The sequence below is a fragment of the Chiloscyllium plagiosum genome, chromosome 6 (assembly GCF_004010195.1).
Source record: "Chiloscyllium plagiosum isolate BGI_BamShark_2017 chromosome 6, ASM401019v2, whole genome shotgun sequence".
Lineage (NCBI taxonomy): Eukaryota > Metazoa > Chordata > Chondrichthyes > Orectolobiformes > Hemiscylliidae > Chiloscyllium > Chiloscyllium plagiosum.
In genome coordinates, this window is record NC_057715.1 from 92,208,292 (window position 1) to 92,227,925 (window position 19,634).

Here is a 19,634-nt window from a genome sequence, read left to right on the forward strand (position 1 = left end):
TTACATGAGGAATAAGAGAATGATCAGAGAGAGGGAAGGGCTGATCAGGGATAGTGGAGGGAACTTCTGCCTGGAATCTGAAGAAGTAGTAGAGGCCCTAAATGAACTTTTTGCTTCAGTATTCACTAGAGAGAGGGACCTTGTTGATAGTGAGAACACCGTGGATCAGGTTAATAGGCTTGAACAGATTGATATTAAGAAAGTGGATGTGCTGGAAATTCTGGTAAGCATTAAGATAGATAGATCCCCACGGCCGCATCAGGTATATCCAAGGTTACTACTGGAAGTGAGGAATGAGATTGCTGCACCTCTGGCAATGATCTTTGCATCCTCACTTTCCATGGGAGTAGTACAGGCTGATTGGAGGGAGGTGAATGTTGTTCCTCTGTTTAAGAAACGGAATAGGGATATCCCTGGGAATTACAGACCAGTCAGTCTTATGTCTATGGTAAGCAAGATACTGGAAAGGATTCTAATAGATAGGATTTATGACTATTTGGAAAAACATAGTTTGATTAAAGATAGTCAGCATAGCTTTGTGAGGGGCAGGTCATGCCTTACAAGCCTTGAGTTCTTTGAGGATGAGACGAGACAGGTTGATGAAGGTCAAGCAGTGGATGTGGTGTATATGGATTTCAGTAAGGCATTTGATAAGGTTCTCTACAGTAGGCTAATTCAGAAAGTTAGGAGGTATGGGATACAGGGAAATTTGGCTGTCTGGATACAGAATTGGTTGGCCAAAAGAAGACAGCGAGTGGTAGTGGATGTGGTAGTATTTCGCCTGGAGGTCTGTGACCAGTGGTGTCCTGCAGGGATCTGCTTTTGGACCTCTGCTCTTTGTAGTTTTTATAAATAACTTGAAGAAGTAGTAGGGTAGGTTAGTAAGTTTGCCAACAAAGGTCGGTGGTGTTGTAGATAGTGTCGAGGGCTGTTGCAGGCTACAACAAGACATTGACAGGAAACAGAACTGGGCTGAGAAATGGCAGATGGAGTTCAACCTGAATAAATGCAAAATGATTCATTTTGGAAGGTTGAATTTGAAGGCTGAATATAGGGTTAAAGACAGGATTCTTGGCAGTATGGAGGAACAGCAGGATCTTGGGGTCCACATACATAGATCCCTCAAAGTTGTCACCCAAGTTGATAGTGTTTTTAAGAAGGCATATGGTGTTTTGGCCTTCATTAACAGGAGGATTGAGTTTTACGGCCACCAGGTTTTGCTGCCGCTCTATAAGACCTTGTTTAGATCACACTTGGAATATAGTGTCCAGTTCTGGTTGCCTCATTATAGGAAGGATGTGGAAGCTTCAGAATAGGTGCAAAGGACATTTACCAAGATGATGCCTGGATTGGAGGGGTTGTCTTATGAGGAGAGGTTGAGTGAACTCTGGCTTTTCACACTGGAGAGAAGAAGGAAGAGAGGCAACTTGATGGAGGTATACAAGGTGATGAGAGGCATAGATAGAGTAGATAGCCAGAGACTTTTCCCCAGGGTAGAAATGGCTGTCATGAGGGCTGTCATAATTTTAAGGTGATTGGAGGAAGGTATAGGAGAGATGTCAGAGGTAGGTTTAGATTAGATTACTTACAGTGTGGAAACAGGCCCTTCGGCCCAACAAGTCCACACTGACCCGTCACCCACCCATTCCCCTACATTTACCCCTTTACCTAACACTATGGGCAATTCTAGCATGGCCAATTCACCTGACCTGCACATCTTTGGACTGTGGGAGGAAACCGGAGCACCCGGAGGAAACCCACACAGACACGGGGAGAATGTGCAAACTCCACACAGTCAGTCGCCTGAGTCGGGAATTGAACCCGGGTCTCTGGCGCTGTGAGGCAGCAGTGCTAACCACTTTGCCACCATGCCTCCCACCTTCTTCACGCAGAGAGCGGTGGGTGCATGGAATGCACTGCTAGCAGTGATGGTACAGTCAGAGACATTAGGGACATTTAAGCGACTGCTGGACCTGCACACAGATGGCAGTAAATTGAGGGATGTGTAGGTTAGGTTGATCTTAGATTAAGATTAATGCTCGGCACAACATTGTGGGCCGAAGGGCCTGTTCTGTGCTGTACTGTTCTATAAGATCAGTTGAGAAACCAGCTTACATTTTGTTGTTCTTTTTTGTTTGAAATTCAGAAGGAAATTCCAACCCGGTCTTGTATTTATTTGTCCATTAATGGTACTGCAGCTCAGCATTTATTCATTAGTTTTGCCATTGTGAAATCATTCACTGAAGGGCTATGTGTTACATTTACTTGGATTTTGACCCAGCTGCTTTTCATGTTCTGTTGACAGGCATTGGTACAAAAGATGGCACAGCTGAGAAGGATAAGGATTTCAGAGGAAAATCCCAAAAACAGGTGCAGTTCAATCCAGGTCAAACAACAGCATCTTGGAGAGTACGGATTTTGACAGATAACGAATATGAACAGTCTGAAACATTCCAAATTGTACTTTCTGAGCCCGTCATGGCTGTTCTGGAATTCCCAGAGACTGCAACTGTGGAGATTGTGGACCCGGGTGATGGTAATTATCTTCCTAACTGAGCTGTATTTCAAGATTCTTACCAGTAAAACTTTGCATATTTGTGATGTACTGCAGATATGATCAAAGCCTATTAAGCATGATATTTTATGTTGAAGTAAACTGGCTTTTCAAAATTCCACGAAATTTAATTAAGAAGCATATATATTTCACTGGAAAAAGAAACAAAGTTTAGTTTTGAATGGAATGTTCTGGTTGATATATACACATTAAATAGTTTGGAGGACAGTTCACATGAGGAAAAATTTAGGAAGTTAGAAAGAAAGGGCAATGGTGCAGTGTAGTAATAGAGATAGTTGTTACCAGGGTTTGACAGGAAGGGACAGGGCATGCAAACATAGGAGTACCCCAGTAAGCATGGTCAGAATAGGAAAAATATGCTTTCAATAAGAAAACATTCCAGGTTGTCCAACAAGTTTGTTTGGAAGCACTAGCTTTCAGAGCGCTGCTTCTATCAGGTGGTTGTGAAGGAGAAGCGGTCTGAAAACTAGAGCTTCCAAATAAACCTGTTGGACTATAACCTGGTGTTGTGTGATTTTTAACTTTGTACACCCAGTCCAACACCAGCATGTCCAAATCAAGTGAAGAAAGATTTAGAAATCCCAAGATGAAAGTTGAGGCAATAGAAAATTATATTTAATAGGCTAGAGATAAGCTGAGTGGTAGAGGACTGGAGAGACAGCTTAATTATAATAGAGTGAAGACCAAAATCCAAGGAGGAGATAGTACTGAAACATAAAATTGAAGTTACTTTACCTGAATGTGAGCATCCAGTACGATAGATGAACTAGTGGCTCAAATCCAGACCTTATCACCATTTCAGAGACAGAGGTTACAAAGTTCCAGGGCATACAGTGTTTCAAAAAGGCAAGAAGAATCAAAAAGAGGGAGAGGTAGCTCTGATGATAAAGGGATGATACAGGGACTTTAATGGGAAAGGATCTCGCCTCAGACACTCAGGAGGTGAAATCAGTTTAGAAAGAAATTGGAAGTGGCAAGAGTCAGAAAATCCTGTTGGTGTGGTTTATAAGCCCTACTAACTGTAGTTATACCACTTGCCAGAGCAATAAGCAAGAAATTATTGGAACTTGAGGCAAAGCCAACATAATAGTTGTGTAAGACATTCATCTTTGTGTGGATTGAATCAACCAAATCAATGCCGGTCTGGAAAATGAGTTTCTAAGATGCTTTAGTGACAGTTTTCTGGAAAAATACATTGTAGAAGTGATTTTATTAATGTTTTGGTGGCCCTATGCTGGATCCCAAGTCACTGTCAATTCTCAGACTTACTAATATTCTTTGCAATTTTATAAGCCTTTCTGGATGTAGATTTGCTCGCTGAGCTGGAAGGTTCATTTCCAGATGTTTCGTCACCCTGCTAGGTAACATCTTCAGTGAGCCTCTGGGGAAACCTTCACTGGGAGGCCCACTGAAGATGTTACCTAGGAGGGTGACGAAACATCTGGAAATGAATCTCCCAGCTCAGCGAGCAAACCTACACCCAGAACCTCAACCTGAGCTACAAATCTTCTCAAAACTTGCTATTATAAGTCTTCTTTTAATCCAATACTATGCTTCGCCTCTTTACAAGGTATGAATGGATCTGTGATTTATTTGTGGTTTACTAATGAAATGCATGGTTTGTTGAAAATTCTGAATTGTTTTATGATTTTTGTTTTCTGTTTATTTATCACAATACCTTGCAGACTATTTACCTAATCAACCCTATCCAATTCTTCCCACATATATTTATAATTGGCTTTGTTTAAATTTCGTGTTTGTGATTGGAGTGTGTCGTTATTGAACGTAATGTACATTCCATTGTATTATGATTATGTTTTCCAGTGGAATTTTTATTATAGTACTGTATTACATTGTCCAGTACTAGATCAACATAGCTTTAAAACTAGTTGATTCTATAATGTATTGTTCAAAGAAACTGTCATTAAAGAATTCTATAAACTCATCTTCCAGACCACTACTCTTGCTAGCACCATCCAATCTGATGCTAATGAAACTGTAGGGATTCCTTGAAGTCTAGGTCCACAGCACCTCTTCTTTGAAGACTGCCTGCAGCCCTAGCAGCAGTCACCACTCCCTGAGGCACTGTTGGGATGAGAGAGCTGGACCACCTCATGAATATAAATTGGCTAAGGAGTGGAACGGCAAGCAGAGGTAGCTCACGCCCAGAATTTCCAGGTAGAGGCAAGTTGCCTCCATATAAAATTCTGGCTACTCTGTTTTTCCTGCCTTCTCACTGTTAACCGGGCTTGTCCCAGAGTTCAGGATAAAGCTGGTTGGTGCTTCTGGTCAGCATGTACCATTTTTAGTGGGTTAATTAATTGACCAAATGCTTAACCCGCATCTCATTCCATCACTGCGAGGATAAACCAACCTGGGGTGAGCCTGTTACCAGTAAATGTTCTTGCAGTTCCTTTGTGATTAATTTCATTGAAATATTTGAATGATGTTAGGAAATAGAAAGATCATTGAGAAACTACTTTAGATTTTCTGTCACCTTCAACCTTTCTCAAGGTGAGGAGGTAAGTTAAAATACAGATCAACCATGACCTAATTGATTAGCAAAACAGTTTCAAATGACAGAATAGTGCCCTGCTGTTCCTTAGTCTCAGTTTATTTCCCTAAACACAAAGAGACCAACATCAGAGTAGCTCCCCTGACCTGCAGTGTTCAAAGCTTCAATATTGGTAATTGGTAGACTAATCTCATTGCCTCAGATGCTTCTGTTATTGTAATGCATTTGGCAAATCAGGAGTGCACATCGAGTAAGTCAGAGACAATGTCCTAAAATCCAATTTTCAAAGTTTTGTTCCAAAAAATTTGGGATTTGATCAAAAATAAGTAATGTTACATAATTATAAGGGATAGTTAGGAGACAGACAATTGTATTAAGTAACAGTAATTTGTTTAATATGTCTTAACAACACTTGAGTACAGTTAATTGATGTTTAAATGCCAATTAAACCAAAGGAAAAAAGCATATTTTTCTGCAATTGAAAAAAGTGGAGAAAACACTTTGCTAGAGTAGGTTATTCTGTCTTGCAAAGTAATGAATATTTCTCCCTGGTTTTATTACAACCTTCAAATGATATTTCAAAGCAATATTCCAAACTAAGTAAATTTATCAATCATCTCCAACTGAGAGGAATTGACTCTTTGGTGCAATTAAAATAAAGTTTTATCAAAATTCCAACAATAGCATGTATTTATATGACATTTTAAATGTGCAGAGCCTCACAAGGCAGTTCACAACAGTTTTATCAAACAAAATTTGATAGTTGTTTGTCTCACACAAGGCTGTGTCCAGACACTTGGTTAAGAAATTAGGTTTTAATGAGTACTTAAAGTAAAAATGGCAGAAACAGATATTTGGGAAGACAATTCCAGAGCTTAAGGCTGTGACAGTTGAAAGTGTGGTCTTGCTGGTGGAGTGATTACCATGCACTTCAATTAATTAAAAGAACATCTAATGATGTGAAAGGAGTAGCTGATTAGTGTACATGAAATCACTCACAGTCAGTCTGTGTAAAATATATTTACATATAAAATCTCTCAAAGCCTGTCTTGTTTTGATAATTAGCTGACTAATTCATGTAAGAAAACTGCAAGTTTCTTGAGTGTCTCTAGGTTAACTCCTTCTCTTCTGGAATGCCCCCTATTACCATTTCTCGACTTGAAATAGGACATTTTCCAAGCCACAAGCTTCAGTCATGTTTATGTAACTTTAGTAGCCTTAAGAATAAGTACATTGCTAACTCCACTTGCAGAGCAGGACTCCCGCTGAATGATTTATCTGCAAGTAGAATGTGTGTGCATTCATTGTTTAAAGGAAAGCTTTGGAATTATACTGCAAAGGTAAAACAGCCTGAAAGTTTAGATAGCATGTGGTGTGAAAATGAGAGCAAAGAACGGTTTTCAGCAGAACCTTTGATAATCCAGTTTGCAACCAGTCAGTTTACTGCTGCCATCGGATGATAGATTACGATGGTAACTTTTCAGTTAACACATTGGCTTGGACCTTTTGAACTATATAAGGTAAAATATTTTAAAGACAAAAGTTCACAAAGAAAGATTGATTGAGGGGAAAAAGAAGAGTTCGAATCAGGATGTTTGAATGTTTGGTCTTATTTTGACTCTACAAAGTAGGGAAAAGGGAGCCAGTAATCCAGCAACATACCTGCATGTTTAAATTTAGCAAAGGCAAATTCAGCAATCGATGGGGCTGCCTCAAAGGAAGATGGGGATTAAATTAACATTTATGTTATCATCAGTGCCACGGCTGAAGTTTAAAGTGAATGAGGAGAACCCTCCAGGCCACAAGATTCCTGGCAGCAGATACAAGATATACAATCCAGCCAAGTGCTAAAGAGCTGCCTCTTGTGGCATTTCTTCTGGCTCAGGAAGAACAGGATTGCTTACCCAAGACCTCAGAAGAAAATCTTTATTCTACGCCCCATCCACAAACCTGCACTGAAGCCCCAGTGTCCCCAAACACTGTGGCCCTATTGCACCTGCCTTTTTCCCTTTCTGATGACTTGCCATCCATTCTCTCTCTCTATCCTTTTGACAGCTACCCACAACTTCTATCTGTATCCCCTGCTGTGCCTATTCCCTGGGGACCTACTGCTTCTTGTTGGTCTTTCCACCCTTTTGATGACATCAGGACCTATGTGTCTGCTGTGACAATTTTCACAGCTTTTCATTAATATCAGGCCCATTAATTATTGAAAGCACTTTAACTGCCAGAAATCTGCTTATGAGTTCTCAAACCCTAAAATGAACATTGACTTTTCACTTCGTTTGTGCTGATTCAATTTTTGGTTTGCAGCCACCTTAACATTGAGCCCAGATAGTGGAATTTCTAGTCTTTTTCATAGATGTCAGACGTTTAGGAATTTTACTAGCTGTTCATTAGTATAAATTTTATTGTCAGTGGGTTACAAATCTTCATTTTGCAGATGCCTAACCTACTGAGTAAATAGCATGAAAGGTCTTTGTAAAATATGAAAAAAAAATTGTCTCTTAAGGTACTTTGGGAGCTTAATAACAACTATAATTATCTTTTATTGTTGCATAAATGTGTTAGCTTGGAAAATATCCCCAAATATTTTGGTTTATTCAGACCTGCAGTGCCAGGATTAATTTAGATTTTCCATACAGAAGTTTCCTTTGATACACTGCCAGGAGTCTGCGTGTGTGTGTGTTTTCTGCACCAAAAGAAAGAATGCTTTTCACTGTGGGAGGTGCACAAGTGAGACTGCCTGCTGGAGTCACAATTCAAGTAAAGTTCAATCAAGAGACCTCTGTCCTTTATAAATATTATCTGTCATGATTTGGATATTATCTGGATATTTATACACAGCCTCATTCAACGCACATCTATCATCTTTGAAGCGATAAGATTCTAATTCTCATAATATTGCAAAATATAGCAACTTGTATAAAGGAACTACTACGCACCTATACTTACAAAAAAAAACAAAGAAAACACATCAGCAATTACTTAGATAAGAATAAAATTCCACAGAACATCAAAGAATAAACTTTATTTTCACCACCTCATTATATATAATGCATTTCTGGGTTTGTGTATTGTTGCTCAATTATACAAAAACAATTTTATCATTTCCATTGTTTCTTCTTATCAACACTTTTACGTATGTTTTCTTCAGAATCGACGGTCTTTATCCCCAAATCTTCCTATGCCATTGATGAAGATATTGGTGAGTTGTTAATTCCAGTGATGAGGACAGGAGATACGAGTCAAGAACTGATGGTTATCTGTTCCACACATCAAGGTAAGAGAAGGAATAGTAGTTGCTAACATCAAATGTAAGTAATGAATTATTCTCACTATTATGTGGAAATATCCAGTAACCTGCAGAAACTTAAAGATGCAATGGTCATTGTCAGCAGTGCCTCAAGTTAAAGGTGACATCTACACAGGGATACACGTTTCAGTCATAAGTCTTTCTGTGACTGGACAAGTTAATTCTCAGCCTGTGAACCCATGGACACATGGGACAGGACTGTTGTCCTGTGAGATAGTGAATTGAATTAAATTTATTGTCACCTGTACCAAGGCATAGTGAAAAGCTTTGTCTGCGAGCAATACCGGCAGACCACAGAGTTAGGTAGCATAGATAAATAAATAATAGGTAAACAGCGGCAAAAACAGAAACAGAGGTACAGGCGAATGCTAGGAGTTTGTGAGTCCATTCAGTATTCTAGCAACAGTAGGGTAGAAACTGTTTTGAAACCGGCTGGTGCGTGTGTTCAGGCTTCTGTACCTTCTCCCCGATGGTGGAGGTTGTCGAAGCACATTGCCAGGGTGAGATGGATCTTTGAGAATACTGGCAGCCTTTGCTTGACAATGGGCCTGGAGTGTAAAATTTGACTGTGTATTTACATTCTCTGCCAGCGCGATGCCCCATCATAAGACACTTGGATTCAAAGCTTGATGCTTGATGGACAAGGTATCACCATTTATATGGCTGTTTGCAAGTTCCTCCCAATCATCATTGTCAATGCTGTTGTTCTCCAAAGAAAGCTTCAGAGTTCATTTAAAGCAATTTCTTTGTCCTCCCCTGGAAATCGAGCAATTTAAGTATGGAGAAGTTTGGACCTGACTGGGCAGACAGTTTACAGCCATTTTGACCCATGTTCAGGTACTGTTATTGATCTTACAGCAGTTTTGTCTGAATGCCTGTAGTGCTGGCTTCAAGAAGGTTGCAAGCACATGATAGTCCCTTTGACTCCAGAGAATGCAGCACAGGCATTGCTGGTGAAGTTGCTCTGCCTATCTACTTTGTCACTGATACATAGTCCAGGTCTCACTGTAGTACAGGAGTGTGGTGAGTCTGTAGACTTGGACTTGTGATGACTTGTGGTGTAAGTCTGAAAGACCACCTAGATGGAAAACTCTTGAACCTCAGTTGCTTCTGTGCCACAAAAGCATTTGTGCCCTGCAATTGCTGTGGAGTCTGTGGCCCTCTCTGTACTGGATTTGCAAGCTGAATTTAATCTCTTCAGTTTCTGTATACAAGAGACACTCAGCCTATTCTTGAATGTTGCCAAAACAAAACGGATATTTCAAATGATGGCAGCAAATGTTTGGCAGCAAAGAACTCTGCAAGTTAAGATCCAGTACTCCGTAGTTAAACTCTTTTGCAGGTGTTTACTTGATGTTCTGGTTGTTCTGGCATGAAACAACTTCATCAGATAACATCGTTCTTCACCCCGCCCCCAACCCCCATAAAAATGCATTCTACACAAACCAGAAACTATGTGGGCGGCACAGTGACACAGTGGTTAGCACTGCTGCCTCACAGAGCCAGAGACCCGGGTTCAGTTCCCGTCTCGGGCAACTGTCTGTGTGGAGTTTGCACATTCTCCCCATGTCTGCGTGGGTTTCCTCCGGCTGCTCCGGTTTCCTCCCACAGTCCAAAAATGTGTGGGTTAAGTAAATTGGCCATGCAAAATTGCCCATAGTGTTAGGTGAAGGGGTAAATGTATGGGAATGGGTCTGGGTGGGTTGCCCTTCGGAGGGTCGGTGTGGATTTGTTGGGCCGAAGGGCCTGTTTCCACACCATAAGTAATCTGAAAAAAACCCAGCACATGAGCGTTAGCACATTGTGAAAGTACTGAAAGAGTTAATTTTGGAGACCGCATTAAGTTAACCCAAATTATGTTGTACAGTCTTGGAGAGAGGGACAGGGCATAACAGTTTAGGATTTCATGGGGTATAGATCTAATATCCAGAGATCTCCTCTCAGCTGTTGCAACAATGTGCTTCGTAATAATGTAACCCCATCGCTATCGTGCAATAAACAGCATCTTGTTTAAGAAAACAGGGTTTTCTGATAATGATTCCATTGGTGTCAGTGAACTACCCTAACCACAAGTAACCAATTACCAAACCAATTACCATTGTGACCAGCGGTGAGGATTAGACTTGGATTTAACTGTATAGAATGAATTCCAGTGAATTCTGAAGGCCTTTCAGTTTACATTTTGAGAGACTTTCCATCTTTAAGCATCACTCATACAGCTGGACAGCAGCTGTAGGTTCAGTAGCAGTGAAGTAATTGAATAATAAGAGGGCCTACACAGAAACCTATAGAAAGGCCAGAAGGGAGAAACAGTATTTGTTGGTAAAGGCTGAGAATGTGGTAAAGAAGCACAGAAGCAAGTATGAGCTGCAAGCTAGTCACAGCTCGCAGTTACAGGTTCATTGGGATGCAAAAGGCTGTCTGAGCAGTCCGCATTATAGATTTAGTGAGGAGGTGATTAGACATCAAAGCTGTGTGAAATAAGTTCAGTTGGGCGAGGGGAAGCATTAAATTAACTTCAAAAAATAAGCTAAGAGGGCTAGAAGTAAAAACTAGCACTTACCGCTTCTCACAATGAGTGTTGCTTCCGTACAGAGCTGACACTAATACTGCATCCAGATTTTATTTTCAATGCACAGACCTCCAAGGTGCTTGAGGAAACTGCTGTGGAATATCTTTCTGATGCGATAAGCTCAGATGATGCTTTTAATTATGTTTATCTAATTACATTTGCTTAGCAGACATGACAAGGAGGAAATTTGTGCACACAATTTGATGATATGATTGCTTGAGGCCATGGTATTGCATTCTTGGACATTGAATGGCCTGTCAATGAAGTACAAATTGTAGAGAGACGGGTGACATTATGGAGGCATGATTACTGCAATTGTCCCTAGTAGGTCTCTAATTCCAGGATTCTTACTCCACCCCAAAAACACTTTCTCTGCCATCATTGCATGTAGGTTAGGTTTGGTCCTATGGTGTTGCTGTTATTACATGGTAAGTCTTTCAATCCAATCTGGCAACATTCCAACTTTGTTTCAGTCTGAGCAGCTTGGATGCTCTGTCTGCATTGCGAGAGTTCATTCCCATCCTTCACAATACCTTTTGTGTTACTGACCCCATGACCCCTATGAACTTTCAGCCTCCCCCTTTTCATTTACTCGCAGAGCCATGACTTTCAAAATTCCATGCCCTCGTTGACCCTTCACCCTCTCCATTTAAAGACCAAAGCTTTAATGGTTTCTGTGAATACCTGCCCTCTGGAGCTTCTAGTTATCTCCTTTTGACTGAAAGTTTCCACCATATGATCAACCATTATAGAGTCATACAGCATTGCAACAGACCCTTCGGTCCAACCAGTCCATGACAACAATAATCCCAAACTAAACTAGTCCTATCTACCTGTTCTTGGCCCATATCCTCCAGCCATTTCTTATTCATGTACTTATCATTTAAACTTTGTAACTGTTGCTGCATCAACCACTTCCTCTGGAAGTTCATTCTACATATGAATCACTTTCTGTGTAAAAATGTTGCCCCTCATATCTTTTTCAAATCTTTCTCCCCTCACTTTAAAAATATGCCCCCTAGTCTTAGACATTCTCCATCCGAAGGAAAAGATGCCTGCGATCACTACATTTATACCCCTCCTGATTTTATAAACCTTTAGAAGGTCATCCCTCAGCCTTCTATGCTCCAGTGGAAAAAGTCCCAGCCTATCCAGCCTCTCCTTATAACTCAAACCCTCAATTTCCAGCAACATCGTGGTAAATCTTTTCTGAACTCTTTCCAGCTTAATAATATACTGTCTAGAACTGGACACTGTACTCCAGAAGAGGCTTCACCAACATCCTGTACAAGCTCAACATGACATCCCAACTCCTATACTCAAAGGTCTGAGCAATGAAGGCAAACATGCTAAATGCCGTCTTAACCACCCTATCAAATTGTGACCCAAATTTCAAAGAATTAAGTACCTGAAACCCTGGGTCTGTCAATTCTATAACAAATAAACAACGTCTACCACTCTGCCCTCATAAATCTTCTTGGTTACTTCCTCAAAAAATTCTATCAAGTTTGTGAGACACGATGTCCTTTGCACAAAACAATGCTGATGATCCCTGATCATTTTTTGTCTCTCCAAATGCATATAAATCTTATGTTTCAGAATCACCTCCAACAACTTACCCACCACTGAAGTTACACTCACAGGTCTAAAGTTCTCAGGCTTCTCCTTACATCCTTTATTAAACAAAGGTACACCATTAGCCACTCTCCAGTCATCCAACACCTCAGCCCCACTTACAGATGATACAAATATTTCTGTAAAGGGTCCTGCAATTACTTGCCTAACTTCCCACAACATCCTTAGATATACTAGATTAGGTCCTGAAGATTTATCCATCTTAATAAGAGGTTCAGCAAAACATCAATATTTATTTCTCATAAGTTCTCTAGCCTCCATTTCTTTCTCTGCAGTGAAAACTGATGCAAAAATATCCCTCCCATCTCCTGAGGTTCAACACAAAGATGACCTCTTTAATCTTCAAGGGGCTGTATTCTCTCTCTAGTTGCTCTTTTGCTCTTAATGTACTTATACAATCTCTTTGGATCATCCTTGACTTTATTTGCCAAAACTATCTCATATCCCATCTTTGCCTTCCTATTCTCCCTCTTAAGAATGCCCCTATACTATTTATACTGTTCAAGAGATTCATTTGAACCCAGTGTCTATATATAATACATGATTTTTTTTATTCTCGACAAGAATCTCAATATCTTTATTCATCCATTTTTCCCTAAACCTACCAGCCTTACTTTTCACTCTAACAGGAACATAATGTCTGTGAACTCTTGTTGTCACAGTTTTGAAAGCCTCCCACTTATCAGATGTCCCTTTATCTGTGAACTATCTACTCCAATTAACTTTTGAAAGATTTTTGTCTCATGCCACTAAAATTTGCCTTATTCCTTTTAAAATCTTTAACTTATAAGGAAGGCTTATCCTTTTCCATAACTATTTTAAGACCCATAGAATTGTCATCATTAGACCCAAAGTTTTCCCTATTATCATTTCAGTCATTTGCCTTACCTTGTTGTCCAAGAGAAGGTCAAGTTTTGTTTCTTCTCTAGTAGGAGCATTTACATATTGATAAAGAAACTTTTCTTGAACACGTATAACAAATTCTTCACCATCCAAACCTTTAATACTAGAGTAGTCCCAGTCAATGTTTAGAAAATTAACATCACCTACTTTGACGACCCTATTATTCTTACATATATCTGAGATCGCGCTAGATAATTGTTCCTCAATTACTGTCTGATTACTGGGGGAACCTATAATACAATACCATTCCTTTATTATTTCTAACTTCAGCCCATATATTTTCACTGGCGGTTTTTGAGAAATATTTTCTCTACTTACAGCAGTAATGTTTTCCTTAATCAAAAACACCAGTCCCCCTTATCTTTTGCCTCCCTTTCTATCCTTCCTCCAGCATCTGAAACCTGGAATATTGAGGAGCAAATCCTGTCCATCCCTCAGCTAAGTTTCTGTAATAGCTATGACGCCCCAATCCCATGTTTCCAAACATACCCTGCGTTCATCAGCCTTACCTGTAAGACCCTTTCATTAAAGTAAATGTAGTTTAAATTTTCAGAGTTACTTTGTTCTCTGATTTGCTTGTCCCAACACTGGTTGATTGATTGATTGATTAATTTATTGTCACGTGTACCAAAGTAAAGTGAAAAGCTTTGTTTATGAATATTACGGGCAGATCATAGTAAGCAAGGATGTATGGATCAGAAAGACTGAGACAAAGGCTTACAATTTCTATTGTACAGGGTGTGTGCTAGGCAAGATCAACTTTAGCAAGATCAGCATTATTTGAGGCTAGAGAGTCCATTCATCTGTTGCTGAACCTGCTGGTCCGTGTGTTCAGGCTTCTCTATCTTCTGCCTGATGGTTGTAGGAGACCATTACTGAGATGCAATGGGTCTTTAATGATAGTGGCAGCCTTTCTGCAGCAGCAAGCCATGTAAATGGAGTCCACAGATGGAAGGTTGGCTTCCATGATGGACCTCGGTATACCATCTTCTGTAGTTTTTTACGGTTCTGGGAAGAGCAGTAGCCATATCAAGCCATTGCGCACCTGAACAGTGTGCTTTCCATGGTGAATTTGTACAAGTTGCTGATGGTCCTTCCTTACAGGCATGCCAAATTTCCTGAATGGCCTGAGGAAGAAGAGGCATTGTTGTGCTTTCTTGACCGTCACATCTACATAAGAAGTCCAGGACAGATTGCTGGTTATCATCACTCCAAGGAACTTGACGCTCTCCTCCCTCTCAACCTCAGTTCTGTTGATGTCTTTGGAGGCATGTTCTCCTCCTTTCTTTCTGAAGTCAATGATCAGTTCTTTAGTTTTGCTGACGTTGAGACAGAGAGATTGTTCTCTTTGCACCATGTCAAGGCCTCTATCTCCTTTCTGTATTTTGACTTGTTGTTAGACATCTGTCTTACTACAGTAATGTCATCAGCAACCTTGTATAGGACGTTTGTTCAGAATTTGGCAACACAATCGTGGGTGTACAGGGAGTAGAGTAGGGGACTAAGGATGCATCCTGTGAGGCTCCAGTATTGAAAGTTATTGTGTAGGAGGTGCAATTACCTAACTTCACTCATTGTGATCTGTGGGTCGAAAAGCTGAGGATCTAATTGGAGAGGGCGTGGCCGAGACCTAGGTCACAGAGTTTTGAGATCAAACTGGAGGGGATAATGATGTTGAAGGTGGAGCTGTAGTCAATGAGCAGGTGTCTGACATAGGTGACCTTGTTGTTCAGATATTCCAGGGATGAGTGCAGGGCTAGGGATGTCACCATTCTGTCTGTGATTCAGTACAGTGAAGCTTAGTCCCAGACTTGAGTTAGCCACTTTCCTCTAGTCTCCATGCACTACTCCCTAGCTACTGTGAGTAAATATCCCAGCTGCTTAAGCACAAACTTTCCGGTACACTTAAACAGCGAATAATGAACCTAAAGGATCCAATAGATAGCACCAGCAAAACTAACGCCATTTACAAGATACCTTGTAAGAACTAAAAAAAAACTACATCGGACAAACTAGCAGAAAACTTGCCACCAGAATATATGAACACCAATTGGCCACCAGAAGACGCAACCCACTATCACTAGTTTCCATACATACAGACAACAAAGGAGACCATTTTGACTGGGCAATACACACATCCTAGGACAGGCGAAATAAAGACACACAGAGGAATTCTTAGGCCATGGCATTCTACCCAGAACTCCATAAATAAACACATCAATTTAGAACCTATCTACCTTCTCTTGAAATGACATCACCCACTTTAAGAAACTAAGACCTATAAATAGAGACTCGGGACATACCACCAGTGCTTCACCAGAGATTCTCACTGATGATGTTACCTAGTATGGTGACGAAACGTCTGCAGACAAACCTTCAAGCTCAGCGAGCTAACTTATTTGCTATCAACCTGAGCTAAAACTCTTCTCAAATATTGTTACTATTTCATGTGTGTTAGATTCCTTGTTTGGTTTGTGTTCTGTTTGTTGGATTTTCTCTGAGCAAAATGTGGCTGTACATTTCTCTCCCGATAAAATGTGACTGCTCTAATTCCCTGATTGCATAATGGATCATTTGCCACCTTTACATTAACCTTATTTATTTGCACTTCTGACACAAATGTTCAAATTCAACTAGCACTTGGATTGCTCACTTTTTTTCATAGTTCTGTTACTGATTACAGGAAGTTTAATATTTGTGCAGGACAAATTAATTTGCATGGTCTTCATGTGACCCACTTGTTCCTACTAAGCAATACAAATGAAAGCTGCACAGATGGCACATAACAATCCACAGCATGGCCTGTCTGAGGGAATTTACAGCAGGCAAATCAGCAAGCTAACATGTTAGATTGGAACATTCAGTATTGTAGTGAAGCTTTGTCTTTTAATAATGGAAGAATGGTTATAATAGATTGCTTTATACACCACAATTTAAACGAAATGAAAATGGTTTGAAAATTGGGAAAAGAATCATTTGGAAATACAATGCATTCAGCTCATTCAAGTTGGACTAGCTGATGGTAAAGGTATACATCATGCTTTGCTTTGAATTACAGGCATTAGTGCCGTTTTGTTTTTTGCAAGGTGGTTGCTGTTAGATCAGGGCTGGAAGTATGGTTTTGAAGCTGCTTCCTTATTCAATTAAACAACTATGGCCTTAAATGTATCATTTTTGTGTCGTGACTTCATTGTTCTGTGTACTTCATACAAAATAATGCACAGCATCCATGCTGTGAACTTATACTAAAGGTTTTCAACAGGAAGACCCAGTCAAACAATTCATTTCTTTGTGCTACAGCTGACAGCTGTTGAATCAGATTTAACATCCATTTAATTTTAAGTTATTAAACAAACCAAAACACTGAGGCTTTGAAGTGAGATATGGCAGGGTTTAAAATTTATTGTTACTTCAAGTCAATGCATCTCAGGTGGAATTACCTTCACAAAATCTCCTGCTGTCAACTCTTACTCTTGAGGTTCATAATATACATTTTGCAGAGTGTTGACTGTACCTGTTGCCTGATGTGATACATTCCAAAAAAAACCAACGGGAATTCTAAAACATGCACAACAATGTCTGAGCAGTACGATAATGTACTGTGTAATTAACATACTTGAAATTAGTTCAAAGATCAAGTGGCACAGTGGTTAGCACTGCTGCCTCACCGCACCAGGGACCTGGGTTCCATTCTAACCTCGGGTGATGGTCTGAGGGGAGTTTGCACATCCTCTACATGGGTTTCCGCTGGGTTCTCTTATTTCCTCCCACAGTCCAAAGACGTGCAGGTTAGGTGGATTGGCCATGCTAAATGCCGGGTTACAGAGATGGCGAGGTGGGGCTTGGTTTGGATGGGATGCTGTCCATAGAGTTGGTGCAGACTTGATGGACCAAATGGTCTCTATTTGCTCTGTAGAGATTCAATGACTCTATCATAGTCATCTTTGGTCAGTACCCATTTGTATCACATTTTACCATGCCTCTGGAAATTATTACAAACTTTGTAAAAAGTAAAGTATATGTTTAAGTGCTGTAAAAGACCAGAATTAGGTCTGTTTTAAGTGGCATTGGTGCATGGACCACTGCAGTTAGGTTCATAACGTCCACATGAGAGAGTAATATGGATTTCAGTCTAACTTCTCATCTGAAGAATGTTCCATCTGATGGTGTAATACGTCTTTGGTACTGCTGTGGAAGTCAAGTTAGGTTACACAGTTCCAGTTGTGGAATTGGTGGTAAACTCTCAAATTTCCAATTTAAATGGAAGAATTGATGGTTCAGTGACAATTTTAAAGTGACATTTACTTTACACAATAGTGATAAATTTATTTGTGGGACAGGTGGAGGGGCTCTAGGGCTTTACTGTTCATTAGTGAGATGGGTGGAGGGACTCTGAAGGCTTTACTGTTTAAGATCAGATCTGGGGGTGATATGAGGACACAGGGTGAGGATGGGGGAGTTGGAGGCTTTGGTGGGGAACTAGGGAGGTTGTAAATGATGGAGGTGACTGATTGGCACACACCTCCTTAACCAAATAGTGCTTCTTTCCTTTAGCTTTCAAGTTTCTCAATACTCTGAAAATCTAGTCACACAGTGTTAAATCCAGAATGATCCATAACTGTGAGGTGCATAGTCTCAGTACAGTATTCTAAGTTCCAATCCACCTCCTAGGAGTGTGTTGGTCATCCTCCTTTTTTATCCCAACCCATCTCCATAAAATCCAGCAGATTGTAAATGGGTTGGGGTCAGGATTCAGCTTTTTAATGTGTTAAACTCCTGCCCAACTCAAACCTACCCATTTTTTTTGGCTTTATAATTTCCCTCCATAACGCTCCCATCCTAAAAGCTAAAATAATTGTACAAAGCTAAAATTCAGTTATTACCAAGATTTCAATAAACTGCAATAGAGAATGTTTGGAATTTTCATATGCTATCCTCCAGAGTTAGGAATCGAAGCTGGAAGTGCAGTTTTCATTTTTTTCCTTCCAAACACTACCATCATTGATTGACTGTTTGGTTCCAAATATGGAAACAATTTTAAGTGATAGAGTTTCATTCAAGACATGCAGGGCACCACATTAAAAAGCAGTGGCTTAAATATGACTTTCTTAAGCATTATAGCCACGTGACCACACTCCTCTTTAATTGGGAATTGTGGTTAAGTAGAGGATGAGTTAAGGAAGCTGAGATATAAGGTCTTTCCTTACAACATGATTGTTACATCAGGCTGCAATAAGTCTAAAAATCTGACCCTCTTTCCGAGCATAATGTGCTGGACACCATTTAATAAAAACACCTGTCCTGATTTCATGCTTTACAGGCTCAGTAGGAAGTTCATAATCCAGTTTCCTATTACTAGCTTAAATTTCACCCTTAAAAGAGTTAGTAATAAGTTAACATTTTATGTGATCCGATATATATAGGCAAATTGAACCACTTTGAAACAAGTAGTATTCTTTATTAACAGAATAGCCTTGGAACTTAATGTTAACTTGTTCATTCTGATTTGAAATGTCTTAGAAATATTCTTATCAGATCACTCCAAATGATTTCCGATCAGTTTGCAGATCAAGAATGGTCAGCTGTGAAATACTTAATGCTTCAGAGATAGAGAGGTAGAAGTTGGTCTTGAGTGTTGGTGCTAAAGGGACAGCATCAAATTGGCCGCCCATTATGCACAGCACTTGATACAGAGGAACCTCGATTATCCATACATGGATTATCCAAATTTTGGATTATCCAGACAAGATCGCAAGGTCCCGATGCTTGGCCAACTGTTTTATCCAGCATTCGATTATCTGAACATTCGATTATCCGAACAAAATACTCCCCACCCGTGTCATTTGGATAATCGAGGTTTCTCGTGTTTAGTTTATTGATAAGGGATAGTATTACAGCTGTGCTGAGGGAGAATATTCTCGGAAATACATCCAGGGAAGTTATTTGGTTGGAACTGAGAAATAAGAAAGGGATGATCACCTTATTGGGATTGTATTATAGACCCCCCAATAGTCAGAGGGAAATTGAGAAACAAACTTGTAAGGAGATCTCAGCTATCTGTAAGAATAATAGGGTAGTTATGGTAGGGGATTTTAACTTTCCAAACATCGACTGGGAC

General features: G+C 40.0%; 1 protein-coding gene across 1 annotated transcript in view; it reads left to right on the forward strand.

The window, feature by feature from the left end:
• The window catches only part of LOC122550816 (FRAS1-related extracellular matrix protein 2-like), a 238,936-nt gene that overhangs the window by 116,495 nt on the left and 102,807 nt on the right, over nt 1-19,634 (forward strand). The window contains exons 4-5 of the mRNA XM_043692118.1: nt 2,306-2,536; nt 8,248-8,373. Coding sequence (XP_043548053.1) covers nt 2,306-2,536; nt 8,248-8,373 — 357 coding nt within the window. The remainder of the gene's footprint in view (nt 1-2,305; nt 2,537-8,247; nt 8,374-19,634) is intronic.